The sequence below is a fragment of the Falco peregrinus genome, chromosome 13 (assembly GCF_023634155.1).
Source record: "Falco peregrinus isolate bFalPer1 chromosome 13, bFalPer1.pri, whole genome shotgun sequence".
In the NCBI taxonomy this organism is placed as follows: Eukaryota; Metazoa; Chordata; class Aves; order Falconiformes; family Falconidae; genus Falco; species Falco peregrinus.
Window position 1 is genome coordinate 24431388 of NC_073733.1, and position 20784 is coordinate 24452171.

General features: G+C 47.9%; 1 protein-coding gene across 1 annotated transcript in view; it reads left to right on the forward strand.

The window, feature by feature from the left end:
* LOC101916736 (rho GTPase-activating protein 20-like) overlaps positions 1 to 19989 on the forward strand; it is a 39683-nt gene extending 19694 nt beyond the window's left edge. Inside the window, exons 3-15 of the mRNA XM_055818169.1 lie at positions 3938 to 4108; positions 4694 to 4843; positions 6393 to 6434; positions 7175 to 7259; positions 8137 to 8214; positions 8901 to 8967; positions 11063 to 11251; positions 11704 to 11879; positions 12411 to 12572; positions 13711 to 13820; positions 14777 to 14966; positions 15583 to 15697; positions 16269 to 19989. Of these exons, the coding sequence (XP_055674144.1) occupies positions 3938 to 4108; positions 4694 to 4843; positions 6393 to 6434; positions 7175 to 7259; positions 8137 to 8214; positions 8901 to 8967; positions 11063 to 11251; positions 11704 to 11879; positions 12411 to 12572; positions 13711 to 13820; positions 14777 to 14966; positions 15583 to 15697; positions 16269 to 18010 (3277 nt within the window). The 3' untranslated portion in view covers positions 18011 to 19989. The remainder of the gene's footprint in view (positions 1 to 3937; positions 4109 to 4693; positions 4844 to 6392; positions 6435 to 7174; positions 7260 to 8136; positions 8215 to 8900; positions 8968 to 11062; positions 11252 to 11703; positions 11880 to 12410; positions 12573 to 13710; positions 13821 to 14776; positions 14967 to 15582; positions 15698 to 16268) is intronic.
* Positions 19990 to 20784: the final 795 nt, after the last annotated feature.

The following is a 20784-nucleotide window of genomic DNA, read 5'->3' on the forward strand; positions in this document are numbered from 1 at the left end:
TGGCAGCCAGCTCAGGTCAGCCCACCACACAGCACTAGCCAGTTGTTTTCAATGCAAGTAATACTAGGTCTAGGTATTTGATGCCTGTTGTATCCAAGTGTAAAAACACCTGGACAATATTTTGCACAGTGCAGAGACACCCAAGTAAAATCAGGTACAAGAAACTGTGCGTATGTTCCTGTAGTGTGGTTTCCCTGCGGACCTGGCTGCCGGTGAGCTCCAACACTTGTGCCACTGGGCTGGACAGGGAACGCACAGTGCCAGCAGCGCAGCCTCACTGTGCAGAGCGTGGGGCTGGGGCAGTGCCCCTGCTCCATCCCCGCAGAGCCATTCCCTGCCATTGGGGCATGGCGTCCTCAGTACTGGCTTGATGGCAGGGGCCTGTTCAGAGCTTGCATGGGGCATATGGTGACTGTGCTGTGTCACATCGTCTCTAGGTAAAGAGAGGACCTGCTTCCCCGACTTGTCAGCCTGGATTTTCTCCAGAAATTCGCCTTCAGCTGGAAGCCCCCACTGTCTTCCTTATGCCCAGTAGTGAGGCAGTGCAGGGGGGGCAGTGTGCTGCTGCCAGGAGGGAGTGGTGGGTCCCAGCTCAGAGACACAAAGTCCGGGGGACCTTTTTCCCAAGGTGCAGTGACCGGGTCACTCATCACCACGCACATGCTGTCTTGATGCTGGGAGGCCATACCTCCTGAAGGAGTGAGAGGTTTTCCTTGAATATGTATATTTATGTGTGTACATATGTGTACATATATATATGTGTGTGCATGTATTTTTTATATATACATAATATATATATATGTCTATATATATGTCCCCTATGCTTGTAGACAGCAAAAAAATATCTCTGTCCTCCCATGCTTCCTGAACTGCAAGACAAGCTTCCTTGTGCGGTTCTGCCAAACAGTCAGTGGGTGTTTGGCTGACAAATTTGTTGCTGTCCAGTCTGCTCTGGCACCCACCACAGGCAGTGGTATGAGAGGCAGAAACAGAGATGCCCTAAGGAACGGAAGAGGCAGTGCCATGGGAAGGACAGACAGAAGCAGCTGTGGGAGAGAACTGCCCAGTGCAGACCAGTACGTGGGGACTCCTCTCCCAGTGGCATGTGGCTGTGGGTAAGGAGCACAACTGGAAGCTGTCAGAGGACTGGGGTGCAGAGAGATCCTGTATGGACCTGCACGTGTTTTGCAAAGCCCACCAGAGAGCACAGTTGTCCCTGTCCCCTCTGCTCTGACTGCGCTCGAGGGCTGTGGTTTACTTTAATTAACGAGGAGGCCATAAGCTGTCACCAGCCTGGACAGAGCTGTCACAGGCAGGGGAAGCATGGCTGGCCGCAGGTCCTGCCACGAGAACTCGCAGCAGCAGGCAGAGGGGACATGAGGCACACTGGGAAGGCACATCGGATGCCGGACACGGGCCGGTGCGGCATTTGTGCTGGGACTGCAGCAACATTGCCCCTGAGGAGCAGCCTGGTGTCCCACCCCAGCGTGTTGCTGCCTGGCTAGCACCCGGGGACTGGCTGCCAGGGACCTCACTGGCCCCTGCTCTGTCGGCTGGCCCACGGGTGGGAGGGCTGGCCTTGGGCTTTGGCCCCAGCACACTCATCTGGGTGTGAGAGGGATCTGGGAGTGGCATTTGGGGACAGCGGGGGCACAGGGAAGTCTGCCCGCACCCTGCCGGCACTGGGCAGGGGGACATCAGCTTGGGATGTCTGGCGGGAGAGCCACTGGATCGGGCCATCCTGCGGAGCAGTCAGGCTGACAGCAGCTTTCCTTCGCCACCAGCTTGGGTGGAGAGAAGCTCTGTCTTTTGCCTGCAGCTCCTGAGGCAGCCAGTGCTCTGCTGGCGCTGTGCTCCTGCAGGTGTAAAGCACCAGGAGTGTCAGCAGACAGTCATGCACAAACATGGACACACAGGTCTTCTGCCGAAATACCAAGTGCTGGCCATGAGCCCATCTCCCTTGGTCCTTCAGTGGGAGCTGAGCCCTCTTCCTCCTGCAGCACCCTGTAACTACCAGACACAGATAAGGGGATGACATGCTCTTTGCTGCCTTGCTTTGGTGGCAATCTTACAAAAAACATTTTCTCAGGGATTTGTTTAATTTGGTATTTTTTTCTTTCTTTGTAAGAAAAACTAAACTGATTGACATTTTGTTCTGGACCAGCCCTCCTGAAGAATACCCCTTTTCTATCACAGCATTGGTAACTGATGCACAGTGCATCCTGCTTTTCTGAAACAAGTGTGTGGGGTCAAGTCGTGGAGAATCATTTAATAGAAAGGGCAGAACTGATTTTTGTTTGGTTGTCTTCTGACCGAGTTATGTGGCTTCTTTGTCATCCCTCCCCCCCTAAACTGCACTAAAAAAAGTAGAGAGAAACAAATTCTTGACTTGGACTGGAGAATATCCTCATGAGGGAGGGAGGCTTTAAACATTTCTCATGATGGATTGCTATAGAGGGGAGCTGGTACAATGCCATCCTTGCTTAGGCCACCAGAGTATTGGTGAGATTTTTTTGCTCTCCTGCTGTGGTGTTTACAAAGCTGTGTAACTCCTCCAGCTTTAGGAAATCCACTGCCGAGGTTGTGAGGTGGTGTGGCTTCCACTGCTCAATTGACACACGTGGAAAGCTTTCAGTATCAAGTTTAAAGGTGATTTTAGCTTCTCACTCATAGATGCAACAGGTGGAGAAGCCTAGAATGCGCTTGTCAGTGGCTGTGGAGTGGTGAGGAGGGGAGAGGGAATTTCTGCTTGCAGGAGTGCGGGTGTTCTGTGACTGGTGGACGATTTTAGAAAAGCGGCTACTGGCTGGCTCTAAACTCACTCCCGTGAAATCAAAGAGGCCCAATTACAAAGCCAGTGGAAACTAAGTTAAGACTAACAATGTCAAAAATATTACCCTTAAAGCTCATGTGTTTTTTTCATTGGTTTGTGTAGAGTCTGCCCTGAGACTAGATTCGTAGTGCTGAGGGTGGAGGGAAGGTATCTCTTCTGCATGTGTCCTTGCCTGCAGGCAGGACACACATTTTTGCCTACGTGTAGAGACAGGAGGATTTCTGGGGGTTTTTCTATCTACATAAATCTGGGGCCATGTCTCAGAGGTTAGCTAATTCAGTCAGGGTCGGGCACATGAACATGGCCTTTGAGCAAGGCTCAGCAAAGAACTATTGCTTGTTCATTCAGCACAATCCTACCTGCACAGACCCAGGAAAAGCCGGTGGGAGCTGTTGTGCTGCCAGCACTGCCAGCCCAAGCCAGGAGCAGCGCTGGGAGGGTGCTCAGAGGGTGCAGAGAGGCAAGAGGGGAAATGAGCACTTGGCAGGGCACTTCCAGCTGGGGATAGCGTAAAGGATCTGGTTCAATCCCAACGATGGCAAAAACCGTCGGAGTTTTTGGGAAATGGCCAGCAGCTACATCTATCTCGCATCTAGAAAGAAGGTGCTGGATTGCAGCCAGGCAAGCCAGAATCAGATGGCTGGAATTAATGAGTACATGCAGTTCATTTCCTTTGTGTTGCAAACCGTGCATTGACAAGCTGTTCAGTGCAGATGGCAAACATGCAGAAATGGCAGTCCTTGCCCGTGTAGGCTGAGCGGTGCCATGAGACATGTTTTTTCCATGTTCTTTTTGAGTCATAGCTCACACACACGTGCAGGAAATAAGTATTCGACCTGAGTGAGAAATGACTCAAAAATGAATGTTTCAGCAGCTTAACCCCCTCAGATTTGGTGTGAGCATTTAGGCAGTTTTCCATCTGCCTGAGGCTGGTAGAATTGACTAGGAAAAGGCAGGCAAATGCAGTTCATAATTGAGAGTAATAGGGGCAGTGCTGGGGGAGGCATGGGGCTGTCGGGCTGTTCCAAAGCAGTCACCTGTGTCAAACCACAAACCCTTGTTAGAAAAGCTTCTGACGTCTTATGATTTATCTTCCTCCTCCAGGGAAACCACCCTTTCCTCTTCCCATTCAGACAATGGGCTGCCAAGTGGGGTGTTCAGCAGCCCAGGCTCCACTTTCATCCTGGACGAGCGAGTACAGCTAACCGTGGGCCTGCAGACACAGGAAAGACATTTGATCTTGTTCAGTGATGTGCTGGTCATCGCCAAGTCGAAGTAAGAGGAATTCACAGTCGCTCCATCTCCCCAGTATGTGCTGTTGAAGCTAGGCTCAGAGCTATTTGTGGAGCAAGCATCAAAACAAGTCTTCTTTATGAAGACTTTTACCTCCAGAAATTCCTCTTCATATTAATGTTGCTCCATTTTCCAGAAGGAAACATTGTCTGATTGGTTTTGCCTTTTCCTTTATGTGGCTTCTTGAAGAAACAGCATGAGGGCAAGAGGCAGTAAGGACAGAAAACTGCCTTCTGGCGTGGCTACTTCTGCCACACCTAAATTAAGAGCTTAGGTGACTTCAGTTATTAGCATAGACAGTAATTAGCCTAAATCACCATTTACCTGCATGATGGCTCTGGCCACTCACATTGCCCTAAGCCACAGCTGTCCCACTGCTGCCACCAACCCCAAAATCTACTTGCAAAACTTTCTTGTAGTACCTCCCCATGTCCAGACATTTAGTTCGGGGGACAGGGTGGGGCTTGTTGCTGTCACTGGATCTGCATGACTGGAAGGTGACATGACCAGATTCTGAAGGTCTAGATGTTGAGATCTGGCCTGAGAAATCTGTAATTTGAATTGCAGGTCCTCCTCCAGCCTGAAGCTGAAAAAGCAGGTGCCTCTGAGTGAAGTGTGGACTGGCACCAGTCTCAGCGAAGTGACAGAGAAAAAGATGGATCTGGAGAATTCGTTTGTCATTGGCTGGCCTACCACCAACTATGTTGTCACCTTCAGGTATGTCACCAGGCACCAGACCTCCCTCCCCCAGCAGCCTGGCAGCTGCCCAAGTCTCCCACATGTCAAGCGGAGCAATGACCGAGGCTGTAGGGCCCTGAACTCTGCTGCAGCCCTTCTCCCCATTGAGCAGAGAGGGGAGTTCCACTCATGTTAAACAGTGTGCTAAAAACTTAAATGTTGGGAGACAGTCATCTTAGATATCTGCAGGTTGGTCCCCAAGAGCCTTTTAGAGGACCAGCGCTCGCAAGTGTTGTTTATAGCAAGGGCTAACCCTGCTGCAGAGCATCTGGGAACATCACAGCCACACCTGCCATAGCAAATGTGTCATCACGTAACCTACAAGAGTGTTGTTTCAGCACCTGCCAACAGCCATTTCTGTAGATTAGCCCTAGTTTGAGAATTTTTCATTTCGAAGGACATGTTAGTTATTTCAATGAAAAATGCCAGATGGCCTTGCGACAGGATTAAGTCCTTTATCCACCCTGAGGGTAGCATGGGCAGCTCCTGGGCAAACCTTCCTCCTGCAGCTGTCTGCCAGGATGTCCCAAGCCCACGGCAACAGACTACAGAAATGGAAGGGTTCTTCAAGATGGGTCTGTGCCAGCAGCATAGGCCAGAGCTTGCTTAGCCCTTGCTAACCCCAAAAATAGAAATGCAGGGAAGCATGGAGCACCCTAGAGAGTAGCCTGTTCACGCCCAGATGCCATCTCAAAGGTTGTCCCAATGTTGTGCCTAAGTTAATAAGGCTCACCAAAAAGCCGGTGAGCTTTTTATTACCTGGAGATCAGTCTAGCCCGGCTAAATTGAATCTAGAGCTGGTATATCCACAGGGAGCTCAGGTCACTGCTGGCTCAGGCATCTCTGCTTTGTACTCTCCTTTGCAAAGTAGAGAGGCCAGCAGACTTCAAGGGTCGCTCTGTCCTCAGGGGTTCTGTTGGCCCAGCTCGGACGTGCTAATCTGTGCTGATGGTTTTCCGTCTGTAGGACAGCTACCTTGGTGGAAAAAGAAATGGGAACTGTACCATGGTTTCTTACATGCTGTCTCATCATTTCCAAGGGTCTGGATGTGTCTCCCGGGTGATGCGTTCCTGATTGGGATTCATGTTCTGACACACAAGCTGCTGTTTATGTCTTAGTCCAAACTCAACAGCATAACCCATGTTGGCAGCAGAAGCTTGTAGGAAAGCAGACACTGGGAAGGAAATAACAGGAGAAAGAAAATAGCAATTAAAGATCACTGCAGAAATAATAAGGGCCCACAAGATGAGTTCACTCCAGCATCACAGAAAGATACTTGTCCCTTACCTGAGCACTCACCAGCCTGGGCAGGAAATGTAGTCCAGTTTGTTGTTGGGATTTTTTTGTTATTATTGTTTTTGTTATTTGTTAAAATAGGACAGAAGCAGGAAAGGAGTGCTTTTGTTCCAGGGCTTTGCAGGAAGGAACTTTGACTTACAGCTATATATAAATGAAATTGGGTAGAGTTTCCAAAGGCTGTTATCCACTCAGCACTTGTTTGATGATCTGCCTCCCTTTTTATCTTCAGCTCAGCTGACGTGAAGGAACGATGGTTGTCAGCATTACTGTGGTAAGTAACCCTCCTTCCATCCTCCTCCTAGGTGGTTCCTCGACAGTCCTCAGAGAAATTTGTCGTGCTAGGTGTCAGACTGCTCTCTGGTTTTCAGCACATTAAGTGTCTAGCTACTGTGTGAAAAATCCACTTTTGAAACCTGAATGTAGAAGCCTCTGGGTGAAAGCACAACTGGTGTTAAAAGTCCAGAAAAGACTAAGTCCACTAGAAGATAACACTGGAGCACCTTTTTTCCTTTGGAGCTGGAGGTTGACTTTGCTAATCGCTGTGGAAACGTCACAAGTGTTACTGATTCAGATATTTTTTGATTTGAACAAACGTTTGTATTTCATGGCATCTAGAGGCTACAGTTGTTTCTTTTTCACGTTATGTTTTTATATGTTGTTTCCACTAACATCAGGGCAGAAGTGCTTATATAGGTACAGGGAGGAGAAGAGAATTTCATTTCTGGAGAACAGTAATGATGGTAAGGATGCTGGAAGGTGTTATGCTAGGCACATATATCTGCATTAAAGTACTGCCATGTGGAGTTTTGCTAGTCTGGGGCCTCAAGAAAGATAAAGAAGGGCATGTGACCACACTGTGAACATTGCATGTTATTGTTACTGTCATAATTAATCTGTATTTATTGTAGTCCCTAAGGAGCAAGTCTCTTGGACCTCTTGGATCCAGATCTTACAGTCCTTCGCAAGTTTGGTTGGGAAATGATGTTCCCTCCCCTTTTCTTTTACTTTCAGGCACATCAGTGAGGTAAAACAGAACGAATATCCAAAGAATCTAAACCTTCAGATCTACGTGCTGGATGCTGACAACTGTTCTTCTGTAAGTAAAGCCAAGAACCTGCTTATCAGACCAAGGCTACATGGAGGTCTGTGGGGTAGGGGTGGGAAGGCAGGGCTGTGGTGCTACTGCTGCTATTCCTGTTTAAAATTCAAGTCATATTTGAAAAGGTTTTAGATGGTATTCTTATCCTTCCCACTGGAAGCCCACTCAGAAGGTTTTAGTTTGGGAAATCAGAAGGTAGCCAGACCCTTACCAAAGAGCGGTTCATTCTTAAGATTATTCTTGGCCTCTGGCTTCTTTTCTCTTTTCCTTCTACTTCACTTCATAATTAGCGATGGCTTGTGCTTGGGTGCCCAGTCATTTCTATTTTTAGTGCAGTAAGTTGAGGATATTGATCATTAAGTAGTCACTGGTGTGTTCTCTTGAATTAATTTACTGGGATGTGTCCTAGCCTCTTCATATTAATAGAATACATTTCTAGTCTTCATGCCAAGCTTGGTGGCTCACATTTACCTTCTGGGGACTTCTCCCTCAGAGCGTGACCCCAGACACTCATGCTTTATTAGTGTTGTGCCGTGTTCACCCTTCAGACTGACAGTGGCACTACCATCAGTCAGATACTGACATGATCAAATACAGCATCTGAACACCTCCTACCAGTAGAAATATTGGACAGAATCTTTGGATGGTATAATAAAACCCACAGTAGAAGAAGTAGCACAGAACCATTTTCACAATGTATAGCCATCACCTTTAACAGTGATTCAGTGTAGTTCAAATTAGTACAACTCTTCTAACCATGGACATTTATTAAAGTCAGTTGATAGACAGATGAGTGATGTATTCCTCAGATTTTCAAGCCACAAGAAACTGCAACCAAATTAGCTTCCTCTGTTTTCTCTCTTTTCTTTTCTAGACTACTGCAGTCAATGTGTCCAATGTGGAAAGTGCAGAGAGTGTGATTAAGAAGACCCTTCTACAGCTTGGACTCCCTGTAAGTGGCCGTTGCGTATCTGAAGGATCTTAGCTAAGGAGGCTGGCAGTATCTGGTTTGCAGGGCAGTGCAGATGTGGAGAAGTCTAGATTTGCTGTAGCTAAGTAGTAAGTTGTTAGTACTCTCTGGACTACAAGGTGAAGCAACATGTGTGGGTGCCAAGTATTAGAAACACAGACATGGTTACATGCCTGCATTAAGTCCAAACCTTGTATAATAAAGTCCTAAAGACTTCGATGCTTGCAATCCTGCACTAGGATTGAGGCAAGCTTGTCAAAGCATTGTTAATACAGCCATGAAATACTGAACAAATCCGTGATGTTATCAGATGAGCCTTACCCATTGCAGTGGTGCAGCCTTACCCGTTGCAGTGGTGCAGCCTTACCCGTTGCAGTGTTCAACAGGTAGTTTTGACAATCTTCCAGTAGTTTAATACTGCGGAAGGTTGTGGAACATACTGCTGAAATAGGCCAGGAAACCATCATGTGGGTTTGCATCCTGCTGGCTCTTAGCCTTCTCCTGAAGCTTTCCCCTTCCAGTCCATAGCACTCAGTGCATGTCTGACCCCTTGGTCTGTTCAGCCCTCTGCTGCTGTCTGTTGCTTTTTGAGTAGAGTGAACCTCATGGACCCTCACCCTGGCCCCCTTCACCTAATATTTTTCTCTCCTGTGTTCCCTAACCGCCAGGGCAGAACAAGTGAGCACCACCTCTGGGTGATCTCAGGAAAAGACGACACGGCTTACCCTCTCATTGGTAAGAGCTTTCCCATTCTCCCTCAATTCTAGCACCACAGGAACAAGTGATAAATGATACAGGGGTGTGTGACAGAGGCACATCTCAAATGTTGCACTCTTCGCTTAAAAAAGCAAATGGTAAGGGAACCGCTGCTGATGTGAGATGTGACATCAAGCTGATGCAAGGTGTCACTTGGTTTTTATCGTCTCAGGATCCACATTTAATCAACACAAGGTGACGCCTTTGAAGACCTTCACACATACCTCCCTTTTCCAAGCAAATCTGTGAATTTCTGGATGGGAGCCCATGACACTTTTCAGCAGATGCTTCAAATATATGGGAGATTTTTTAGGCCAGCCTGAGAAGTTCTTCCTATGCAGCAGATGTAACGTCAGGGTAGACATGCCTCAAAGCCCAGTCCCAGCCCGGTGGCTGCTGGTATGAGCTTGCAGAGCTACATGCTTGGAGGCTGGTCATCCTCTCCTGCTCAGCTTTGCAGTCTTCTCACAGGCAATGCATGTGGTCTGGGGCAGCCTCAGCCCACCTTCGCTACCTGTGACAGAAACATCCACTGATGTCCTTCAGGCAGCACAGCTCCTGACACCTCTTGAGCACTTTGCCTTCAGGTTCTGTCAGAACCTGACAGTTCTGACTGCAGCAAGAACGTGCTCAGTCCAGAGGAAAATACTTTGGCAGCTGAATGAAGCAGAATTTTTAGATGGATCCATTGGTGACCTTTTTGCCTCTAGTTCAGAAGCTAACAGGTTTATCCTACTTTTTTGGTATTTATTTAGCTTTCATTGTGTTTCAGTTCACAAATAAGGGAACTGTTTTCCACGGAAGGTGTCATGTCATTAAAAACCCAATTTGTTGCATGTGGCTTCTTAACATTGTGCTCTGAATTGCCACCTTAAGCCAGTACTGATCTGATCGCACAAGCCCATGTGGGCTGCTTGAGGCAATGCCCTCTGCAGGCTCTTTATTTGAAAACTTTCTTTTTTAACAGTTTGTGTTTAGGCTTTAGAAACTACTGAGGCTTGGAAAGTAGGTGTGTATGTAGAGGGATTTGAGGACAGTCACAACAGAGGACAGTGATGGAGATCTGTAGGAGATGATTTCAGAAATACAAGAAACATTTTAAAATAAACCACTGAATTTTGTCTGTTAAGTCCTAACTGTTCATCATGGAGATCACCAAAGCTGGAGTTTTCCAATAACACTAACAATAATAATAGTTTTTATTTGTGGATTATTGGCAAGAACAAGACAGCAAAATGTAAGATTAACTGTACAATCTGCCAGAGAGGAAGCAAGGAAATGCGCTGATTTATGCAGCATCTAAACCAAAGCTGGCAGATGCATCTAAACTGCTCCTTGCTTCTCTGACAGATGTGGTCAGCCAGTGGTGCAGCCATTGCTCATACTGTTTTGCCCTGTAGGATACTGCTTAGTTATGTCAAGTGAGTAATCTCTGCATTAACTCTGCACTGTGTTTTCAGTAATAACCCAATAAATACATCCCCAGGCTCTCCAAGGAAGTTTATGCATGTTGTTTTATTAAAGAGGTCTTGCTCTAAAGACCATGTGTTGTCATAGTAAGACTATTATTCTGGGGCTCTTTAGACTGCACATGTTTATTTGTGGGTGCTTTCCAAGTTGTTGTGGCACATGCTTTTTGTATTCGTCCAATGCATACTGAACTGTCATAGCAAGCTAGGTCCTACACAGAGCAATGCTTGCAGTATTTTGTTAGTGCAGTGGGGCCCATAAGCCTATTAACAAGGGCTAAAACCCAGTTAATAGTGCTTTGCTGCGTGATGTTCTGGAGAGCTAAGGTTAATAATGTTAATACATAATGTTCTGGAGACCTAATGAAGAGTGGCTGTCCATGTTTAACTGGAGGAACTTATCTGTAAAGCAGTGGTTATATATATGCATAGATGTGCCCTGGCCTCTTTAGACCGCAGGTGGAGGTTTTGAGCAGCATCACTTAGAGGCCCAGCTGCAGTGGGAGCCATTGGATGTGGCTGCTTCTTCCTCTGTCCAGATCTGGAGCTGTTTTCACATAGCTCTGCATCTTTGCGTGCTCTTAATACAACTCTTTGCTCAACAGGGCACGAGCATCCTTTCAGCATCGCATTGAACTATATCCGGGACTCTGCTGACCAGCAACAAGGAAGCAACAATAACACCCTCCTGGCTGATGGGACAAAGGCTTCCTTCTTTGATCAGCTGCCAAAGGAAAAACAGCGTCAATTTGTCCTGAAACCTCGGCTCCAAGCTCCAGTGCAGCTGAGGAGAGGTAGGGGCAGCAGGAGTGCATTGCAACCAGGCAGAGACTTTGCCACTTTCCGTGGCAGTGCCAAACTATTCCTAGCATCGTACACATATCCCAGAGTTGCTCTTGTAGCTGATTGTATGCAAAGAGGAAGAGATTGCAGAGGGGCTAATTTGTCTGTGCAATGTTCAGAATTAGCTTTCAGTCTTCAACTGCCTTTCAATTGCAAGCCATTCTTACATTGCACAAACAGGAGGGTTCCCTGAAGAACAGTGATTGAGGAAGAGTTTTGCTGATGGTTGAGAGATGAACAAGTGGTTTCGTGGCTGTATGTTATCTGGCCATCCCCATTAAGAGTGTGGTTATTAAAGACATGATGGTTGAAAGTCCTTGCTCTGCTGGGAGCTCTGTAGGTCATTCTCTGGCCAGTAGGAAGGACAGATGGGTGTGTAACAGAGGTCTGTGTTTTCTTTCAGAGTCACTGCAGAAGCACACCAAGAGGAAGAAGTCCCTGATTGACTGGGCCCTGCGCCGCAGCACCAACACCCCCACAAACAGCCCTCCATCGCAGTCCCCTACCACCCCACGGAAGCTCTTCGGTCTGTCTCTGTCCTCTGTCTGTCCTGACGGGATCCTTCCCAAGCCAATCATGGTAAGGAGCAGCCTGTACTGTTCGTCCTGACATAAACTTGATGTGTTTAGCCCAGAATTTAAAGTCACTTGTAGTATTTATGAGGATTGAATGGGGAAAAAGACCATCATTTGCTGGTGATTCACATCTAGTTCAGTAACAAGAGTGAGAGCATCCCTCTCCTGTGTAATCCAAATCACTTCGTGCACAGATGTCTGTCCCGTTCCAGTGTGTGTCTCCAACCAGGTAATCAGAAGCTGACAAGGAGCAATGTCAGTGGACTATGCCATGCTACATAGCCTAGACCTCGTTCACTGCAAGAGCCCACAGGCTCACACTTGCCACAGGATAAGCATACCCATATGAACTGTACCTGCGATTTAGCTGGTGGGCTCTCATCCCTGGTTAAATCATGATAAAGCTCTCCTATGTCTGTCCTCTTCCCAGTACTGACTAGGTCTTATGCTAATTATGTTATAATATGTGAGGTATGATATACCAAACAACAGGATAAAGTGTTAGGCTCTTAAGTACAACTGGGATTTCTCTTAGGATATGCTGCTCCTTCTGTACCACGAGGGTCCCTCTACCAGAGGCATTTTCAGACGTTCTGCCAATGCCAAGACTTGCAAGGAACTGAAAGAGAAGCTGAATTCTGGAGATGATGTCCAAGTGGATGGAGAGTCAGTCTTTGTGGCTGCAGCTGTCATCACGGTATGTTTGGCCAAGTAACTCAGCTGTCTGGGCTAATGGTACCTTCCTTCTTTAAGGAGACAACTTGACTCTTAACTGGTAGGAAAGGTTTGGGTGGGAACAGAAGGCATTTGCCAGCAAGGCACATTCTCACCTGATGGCTTAGTCCATTTATGTGCACAGAGGTGCTTGTTTTCACGCAGTGGCCCTCAGGCCAGTTTTCCATTTTGCACCTTCCCGTATAAAACAGCCTCCAGCAGGAGATACAGCAAGGTCTGCCTCCAAAATAACCATGGTATCTGTACAGTGCCAAATAACATGCCAGAGTCTGGACTCAGCAGTTCAGATGCTGCGTTGACGTAGGCATGAAGCCCTTTGGTGGCAGTAGCACAGATGCTTTGTCCTTCCTGGACACACAGAAGAGACTGCAGGGAGATACAGGAGGACTTGTGCTATTTAACTGCAACTGATCTGCATCCCCCTCAAACAGAGAGGCCATACTCAAAGGAGCTGGCCTCTGCTATCTAGATCCTAAGCCTTCACCCTCTCATCAGCCAGTAAGCAAGACGGAAAATAGCTGCCGCATCCAAGCAGAGGGGTTGTGGTGCATGGGGCATGAAGCTTAGGGTCAGACCCAAGTTTTAGTAAGAAAAAGCCTATCTTTTGCACTGGCAGTTAAATCTGGTCAGAATAATTCAGGCACCTGAAGTATCAAAAAACGTCCCTGTCTCTTGCTCTTGTTGACCTAATACAAAAAGCTGTGGACCAGGAGGATATTCAGTCACTTTCCAACACAAGATATATATTAAGTGGTTAAATAGACCCCTGAGAAAAAAAACAACAGCAACCCTCATAGCTGAGAAATGTTTCAAACAGAATTATGCGCAGCCGTAGGTTTGAGTCTTTTGTCTGCAGCAGCAGAGCTGAGTCCTGCTCTGGAGAAGGGGCAGGGCACAAGGGCTGGCGGCTGCCTTGCAGGAGCAGAACAGTTGTGGGTGGCAGGGGGGGGCAGGGGACGGGGGGCAAGAGAAATGCATTTGTGTCAGGTCTTGTTTTATCATGTGCTTAATATGAATAAACAATGACTATATGCATGGTGAAACCAAAACAAAGAATTCAAAACTGACCAGACTGCTCTGCATATATATATTTAATTCAGGATTTTCTCCGAAATATACCTGACAGTGTTCTATCCTCAGACATGCACGGACTGTGGATGGAAGCTGTGGACACGGAAAATCGGGCACATAAGATTGAAGCCATCAAAAGGTTCGTAAAAGCCTTTGTAAAAGCTTCTTTTGGTGGAAGAAGAGGGGAGCATATAGCCCTAAACGTAAACTTCATCTTCTGGGAGACTCCTGGCAATGCTCCAGGCCACAGTTAGAGCTACTGCTGATTGCCAGTGTCACTGGTCAGAACATGTTCCTTTCAGTGGTCTTTTATGAACATTGTTAACGTTTCTGACCCCAAAAAATGTCATTAGAAAATTCTTTTCTGATGACCAGTTCGAATTACCAGAACCACCAAACTGAAAAAGCGCAATAGTTCAGCCAGCAGGAGTACATCAAATGTTAGTGGCCTTAGATCCTTAACAGCGGTCACTTTTTTTCTTATGTGCACAAAATGAAGCTGATCATCATATTGGCAGTTAAAAGAAATAGCCCTGATGCCAAGGTGGGGGCTGGGACCTTGAAATCAGCTTCACTGCCTTGAGGCTGCTGCCCTTAGCACAAATAGTCTGTCATCAGCATCCCGTGGGATATGCAGTGTATCAAACCTCTTCTTGTTTGATAAGAAAAATGGGTTTGCACCTTACCATTTGGCCTGGGTCTCCTCCCTCCATGGGCTCTATCGCATGGGGCACAGGCAGTGGCATCACCTCGTGTGCTGCTGGCCTGCAGCTGTGTGCATCTCCGCTGGGCAGTCATTGTTTTGTTAGGGCATTGTGGACTTCTACCCACACATTCTTGACTCAAGTCCCTTGGTGCCTCCAGGTCTGGGAGCAGGCAGTGAGGGCGGGTGGGCAATGGGGATGTAGAGCTGTGGCTCTCACCTAAGTCGGTGGAGGGGAGCAATGCAGCCTTACTTCATTATCAAATGTGAATGTCTCAGACTGGTTACAAAAGGGCAGAAGGGGGCAAAAGCTTTGGGAGGCAAATTGTTACATCTGAAGAGCAGATTTTTGTGAATGGCAAGATTTTCCATTGTTCCCACTCCCTGAACAGTCTGGTCAACCAGCTTCCAGAAGCCAACCTCATCTTACTCAGACACCTCTTTGGAGTCCTCCATCATATTGAGCAGAACTCTGGCGTGAATCAGATGAATGCCTTTAACCTGGCTCTTTGCATAGCACCCAATATGCTGTGGCTACCCAGTCCCATGGGGCCTGAAGAGGAAAGCAGGTCTACAAAAAAGGTAATTTTTCACGGGTTTGGCCTCGTGCGTGCCTTCCCCTTTTACTGCTTTTTATGGACACTGTATTTTGTTGACTAGAGGAAGGCACAGGATCAGTGACAGTGCTAAGCCAGGTGGCATCCGGGCTGGGTCCTTTCCCTGTGCGGCTGTGCCCATGCTGGTAGGGGAATTTAGCCACTCAGTTTCTCCAGGGTGGAAAGGGAAGCTGTGGTTGCTTTCCCACATATGGTCAAGCAAGCACAAGAAAGATGGAGCAGCTGCCACTTCTGCTGGGTCTAAAGCCATCTTGCCAGGACAAAGTAAGTAATGAACATGGCAGTGCATCAGAGGGGAGGAATCCTTGCTTGTCGCTTATGAGGTGTTACCAACAATAAGGAAAATTGTAGAACGTGCTGTGCTTAGCAAACTGTAACAGTTCATGTAGCTCATATTCTCGCCCCAGGTGTAGCTCATACAGATGCCTTGCCACGTTCTTAACAGCTTCTTGGGCAAAAGGTTCTGCAGGAATTTACACCTTTATCAAAGGAAAGGGAATGTTCTGGGACCGATTGGACTTGCTTTATATAGCTGGCTGTGTTTTCCTGAAACTGACTCTGTAAATTCATGTCTTTGCCAGGTGGCTTTGTTAGTGCAGTTCCTGATTGAAAACTCGGGAGAGATTTTTGGAGGTGACATTGCTTCCTTGTTCCAAAGGCCAGACAAGAAGCCCAAAAACTCAGAGGAATCTCTGGGTAAGCTGGTGGTACTGTATCTTCCGGAAGTGTTTAAAATCTTTTTATAGGTAAACTCCTCATGCAAAAGAGTTTGTTTCCTCTTCGCGTCTTTTCCAAGAAAAAACACTGAAAACCAGTTGGTGTTGGCTTTCCCTTTGCCTGCCAGGCACAGGCAAAGCAGAGGGCTGAGGTGCATTCTTCCAGTGTGTCCCTGAGGATGGCTGTCTTTGTGGCTGCTGCTCAACTTATTCCAGCCATCACAAGAATTTAGTGTAGCCTTTAGCAATGCCACATCCCATCAGTCTTTTCTTCCAGCTTAATTCTGTAAAGCTAAACCAAATAGTTGAACAGAAAGAGACTAGGTTGTCTCTGTTAACCATCCTATGAATATAGGCCAGTGGTGAAAGCTCAGGTCATCAAGCCAGATTTTTTTATATTGGTCCCAGTCCTGCTCTGAGCCCTGTATAAATCGTGGATCATCTTTGCTTTTCCATGGACTTGATAGTATTTCCCTGCCTTGGCTGTAAGGTACTGTACAGGCTGAGGAAGCAAACCACTCCAGCAAATTAATTTGTGTTCTCTGCCCCAGGCATAGGCTTGGTTCAGCATGATGATTCCTCTGATGAGCTGGAATTTTCTGCTTGTGACCCAGAAGGACAAAAGCACCACCTGGTCCCTGAAACAGATGCCTTTTTTGAACCATCCAGCAGCTTGTTACTCAGTGAGGATCAGGAAGACTGGGACCTCTTCAGTGAGATCACAGCCTGCTACCAGAGCAAAGCCCGGAAGAACACCAGCGCAGACAGCTATGACCTCCTGGAAGAGGAGGGCTCCTTCTGCTCCATTGGCTCAATACGCACACTCAGCCTGGCCAGGGACCGGTGCTTGTCAGAGCCCAGCGTCTGCCTCAGCTCCCAGCTACCCGCACAGAGCCACGAGCCGGTGGCCCGTCAATCCAGCTGCGATGCCACCATTATGCACAGCCATACAGACTACATCCACCGGCTCAAGCAGCTGCAGGTGGAGAGCCAGAAGTTGATTGACGAAGGCCTAAGCCCTGGGGTTAATAAGGCCAGGCAGAACTTGTGGCAGTCACCTCAGACCAGCTCTAGGGTGAAGCAGCTCAGCCTTCAGAAATCCAGCCTGTCCAACAGGTCCAGCTTCTCTAGCCTGTCCTCTGCCACCACCTCCCCATCTGCCTCCTCGCTCAGCTCCTTAGACAGCGCTTTCTCCTACTGCTCAGAGTCATCGGCCATTAGTCCCACAGACGTCTCATCCCTGCCATTCATGTTTGGCACGTCTGCCAGACTTCATGCTGTGTCTCCCAAGATCACCAAGAGGTCCCCAAAAGGGTGGCACAAGTCCTTCACATCTCCTGTGCCTTTACATCTGTGTGACCTGGACAGTTCCCCTGAGGATGAACCCCAGGCTGTAGAAAGCAGTCACTCCGTTGAAGAGAGGGAAAGTTCTCCATCTGTCAGCACAGTTGCTGTGGGAAGCCCGCGAACTGACATTGACTGGGAGGAAGAGGAGAGACACTTGGGCTATGGTGGGGGCCCTGGCCCGGGGCTCAGGAGCCAAGATTATACTGAAGAGTTGGAAAGAAAACCTGAGCTCCCAGCTGCCAGCCCAGCCAGCAAGAGATCCCCACAGAGCAGCCACCAGCAGCACAGGGAGAAGGCGGTGAAGAACGTAGACATCAAAAGTGTTGATTCCTGCCCTCCAAGCCAGGAAAGCCTGAAGCGCACCAAGATAACATTTTATGTGGCGCCAAATAAAGAAAGCTGTTGGGGTTCTCCAGTGGAAGAGGAAGAGAAGAATGACATGGTGAACACCAGCAGCAGTGACTCACCCAGCAGCAGCAGTGAGCAAAGCTTCTCCAAAGGCTTGCAGACTGCGAGAGTCCATATCCCCCAGACAGTTTTCTATGGGCAGAATACCCCTCTCGTCCTGCAGTCTGTCTCCAGGCGCTACCACCACGAACAAATGAGCCCATCCCCACAGGCAGAGCCCAGAGAGCCCCCCCCAAGTGCCTCTGCTCCCCAGGAGCTGGAGAGCAAGCCAGTGGAAATGGCGCAGGCGCCAGCCCAGAGCAAGGGCTTCAACACATTCAGGCACACCATCCGCATCATCCTCCCCACCTCCATTCGAAACACCGTCAGGGAGTATTTCAAGCACGATGAAACCAAGACCTGTCCTGTGGCCGAGGCAGAAGCAGTGGAGAACGAACTCCTGCGGAGCAGGGTGGAGTGGCTCAGGAGCCAGCAACGGGCAGAGGGAGCCAACGAGGAGCATGATGCAGAGGCGTTTGCAGAAGAGACATTTGTCTAGGGAGATGGATGTGGAAGAACTGAATATTTTTTTTATGTGCAGCATAAAAATATTCTGTAAGATATGATCAGGGTGTGAAGAATCTAGCAGGCTGCATGGGGCAATAAGTGTAAAGTGGCACTAATGTGTATGTAAAGTTGGGGTTTAACATTAATTTTGGCTGAGGCGGGGTGGGTGGGTGAGTGTGCGCGTGCGTGTGTGTGTTTTTTTCTTTATACCCTTTTTCTACAGAAGAGACTTCACTGCCTGGGTGTCTAGTGGTCTGAATGCCACCAGAATGCCCCTCCCTGTCCATGAATTAGCTGACCTGTGCAGGGTCTGACTCAAATAATTTCTTTTTAAAGCAGGAAAGGAAAAACTGCTTTATTTTCTCCAGCCAGCTGCTGCTGTATATGGATGACCAGAGAGTTGGGACAGCAAACACTCCATCAGAATCAGTTAAAAACCTTTACGCTTGCACAAAATACTCCATTATTCACTGTTCATTGCCACCATTCATCCAAAGGAAGACCCTTCACCTCCATCCTAGAATCACCACTGCTTCTCTCTGCTCATCCTTTGTCCCCTGGTGGTCTGGCTCACAGTCTGAATTCATCACTGAGGCTGGGTTCCAGAAATACCAAACAGAGCCCGGAGCCCAAAGCCCAGCTTTCACTGACAGATAGCATATATATCATTTTAACCCCAAGATTGCTTTTATTTTTTCCAATTAATAGTGCATTGACTCTCTCTTCTCATACCTCCCTTAAAGCTAGCGTTTGACAGAGCCACAGTTACTATATAGGATTTTTGGAGTGTTGCTTTGGCAGGGCTAGGAACATTTGTCTTCTTCACTGTCCTCTGGGAGTAGCTGGTCATTTTAGTCCTAGTAAAAGGTGACATCAGATTTGTGTAAGGGATGGTGACATTTCAGAAGGCCCTTTCCAGAGGCAGTGTAGATGGGGCAAGTAATCAAATTCCGAGTCATGCTGAGAATGACTTAAGCAAGATTTGGCTTTAGCATGAGGACAAGGATTTGTGGAAGTTGACAAGAACATTGTTGAGTGGTTGCTGAGGCAAAGCACCATCTGGCCAGAAAGTTTTCAGACAGTCCGTAAGCTGAGACTGTCCAGGCTTCAACAGCACTGATGCTGTTTCAGAGAAGCAGGTTCCCGTTCAGCATAGTACATGGCCCAGTGTGCTCCAGCAGAATTAATTTTGGAGAAGTGCCAGGCAGGGGTGTGCTAAGCAGACTTCTTGTGTTGCACCAGTAAAGTGGTGCAGCCAGTGGACCCTCAGAGCATCCCTGTGATTCCACTCAAAGCAATGCTCAGAAGCACCATAGTAGTTTGACAGGCATTATGAAATTGATGGGAAAAAGTATCAAAAGTTTAAAAGTTCAGGATGTTTCATTCGAAAGTTATGTGAAAGTTTTCTAAGGTCGTTTTTCTCAGAGAGATGCTTCTTTTACTAGATTAACAGGGAGCAGGTGAAGGATGAGAAATACATGAATCACAATGGGCTTGTGGAGTAAGTGCCTTCTGCAAGTTGCTAAGTGTCTGCAAATAGCTCTATCTTGAGTTGCTTGACACCTGCCACAGCTCAGCCCTTGCACGGGGGGGGGGGGGGGGGGGGGGGGGGGCGGCGGAGAAGGCACTCTGCAGAATGATCCAGCAGGTATCAGCTGCCTCCGCTCACCTGCTTGGTGCCTGTGACCATGCCAGGCAGCTGGCCCAGCACTCCCAATTCACCCATCAAACACCAGAGCAGGGGAGAGGGGGGAAGCCCAGAGCCCACTTCCCAAGGTATAGAGAGTTTGATTTGTTACGTGCAGGGTGTTTAACTCTCAGATGTGGCCTTTGTATGATGAAAGTTGTATATACTTGTAACACAACCCCCACCACCATTTCCCTCACACGTGAACACTGACGAGGCATTCACCACCTTTTTTCCAGGGCTACAGTTGTAACTATTTCAATAAAAGACACGCGAGTTTGTCATTGTGGTGTAGTGATCCTAGTTTGTTCCCTTGCTCTTCCTTCCCTCCCCTCTGTGCTCAGGTGGTGGCAAGACACAAACCGTGCCGTGAAACACATGTGCTTCCAGGCCACTCTGCCAGGTTGGCCATGCTGCCCAGGAGCCTGCACCCAGCAAATCCACTCCAGCATTGCTCTTATTTGTGTATTTTCAGGAAGGTGAAACAGCACTAAATATTATGGGAAAAGTTGGTCTGTACTTGGAAGAGAGATTATTCTGAATTCTGAACATACTAATGGATTCTAAACTGGCTTGGTGGCTGGACTGGTCTCAGTTCAAACGAAGGGGACCTGGACCAAATGCAGAGTAAGAGCTTGTGACTTGAGTCACCTAAAAGAATTACGAGTTAGAAAGAGATTGGTTTATAGAAACATTAGCAGGGGCAGGGCAAAACACATTTTTCCTCATCTCATCTTAGGCTGCCTAATATGGGTGCATTTCCCTGAATAGTTGCTCTAACCCAGCTTTCTATTGATAATTTTTCTTCGTTTAAAACAAAACGAAATGTGGTAGCACAAACCGCTGGCCCCTTTGGGAGCATGTGGCTGCCCAACAGAGGCAGGGTCCTGCACAAGATGGAGGGAGACTGGCCTCTGCAAGAGCACGGCACCCTTGCTTACCTGCTACCAACCTTGCTTACCTGCTACCTCTAGGCCTGGGCGTGCAGATCTGCAGCACTCCTTTTCCATCAGCCCTGGCAATAATGCAATTCCAAGAGTCCAGCCTGCTGGAGACCAAGATGCTCCCCACATTTTGGT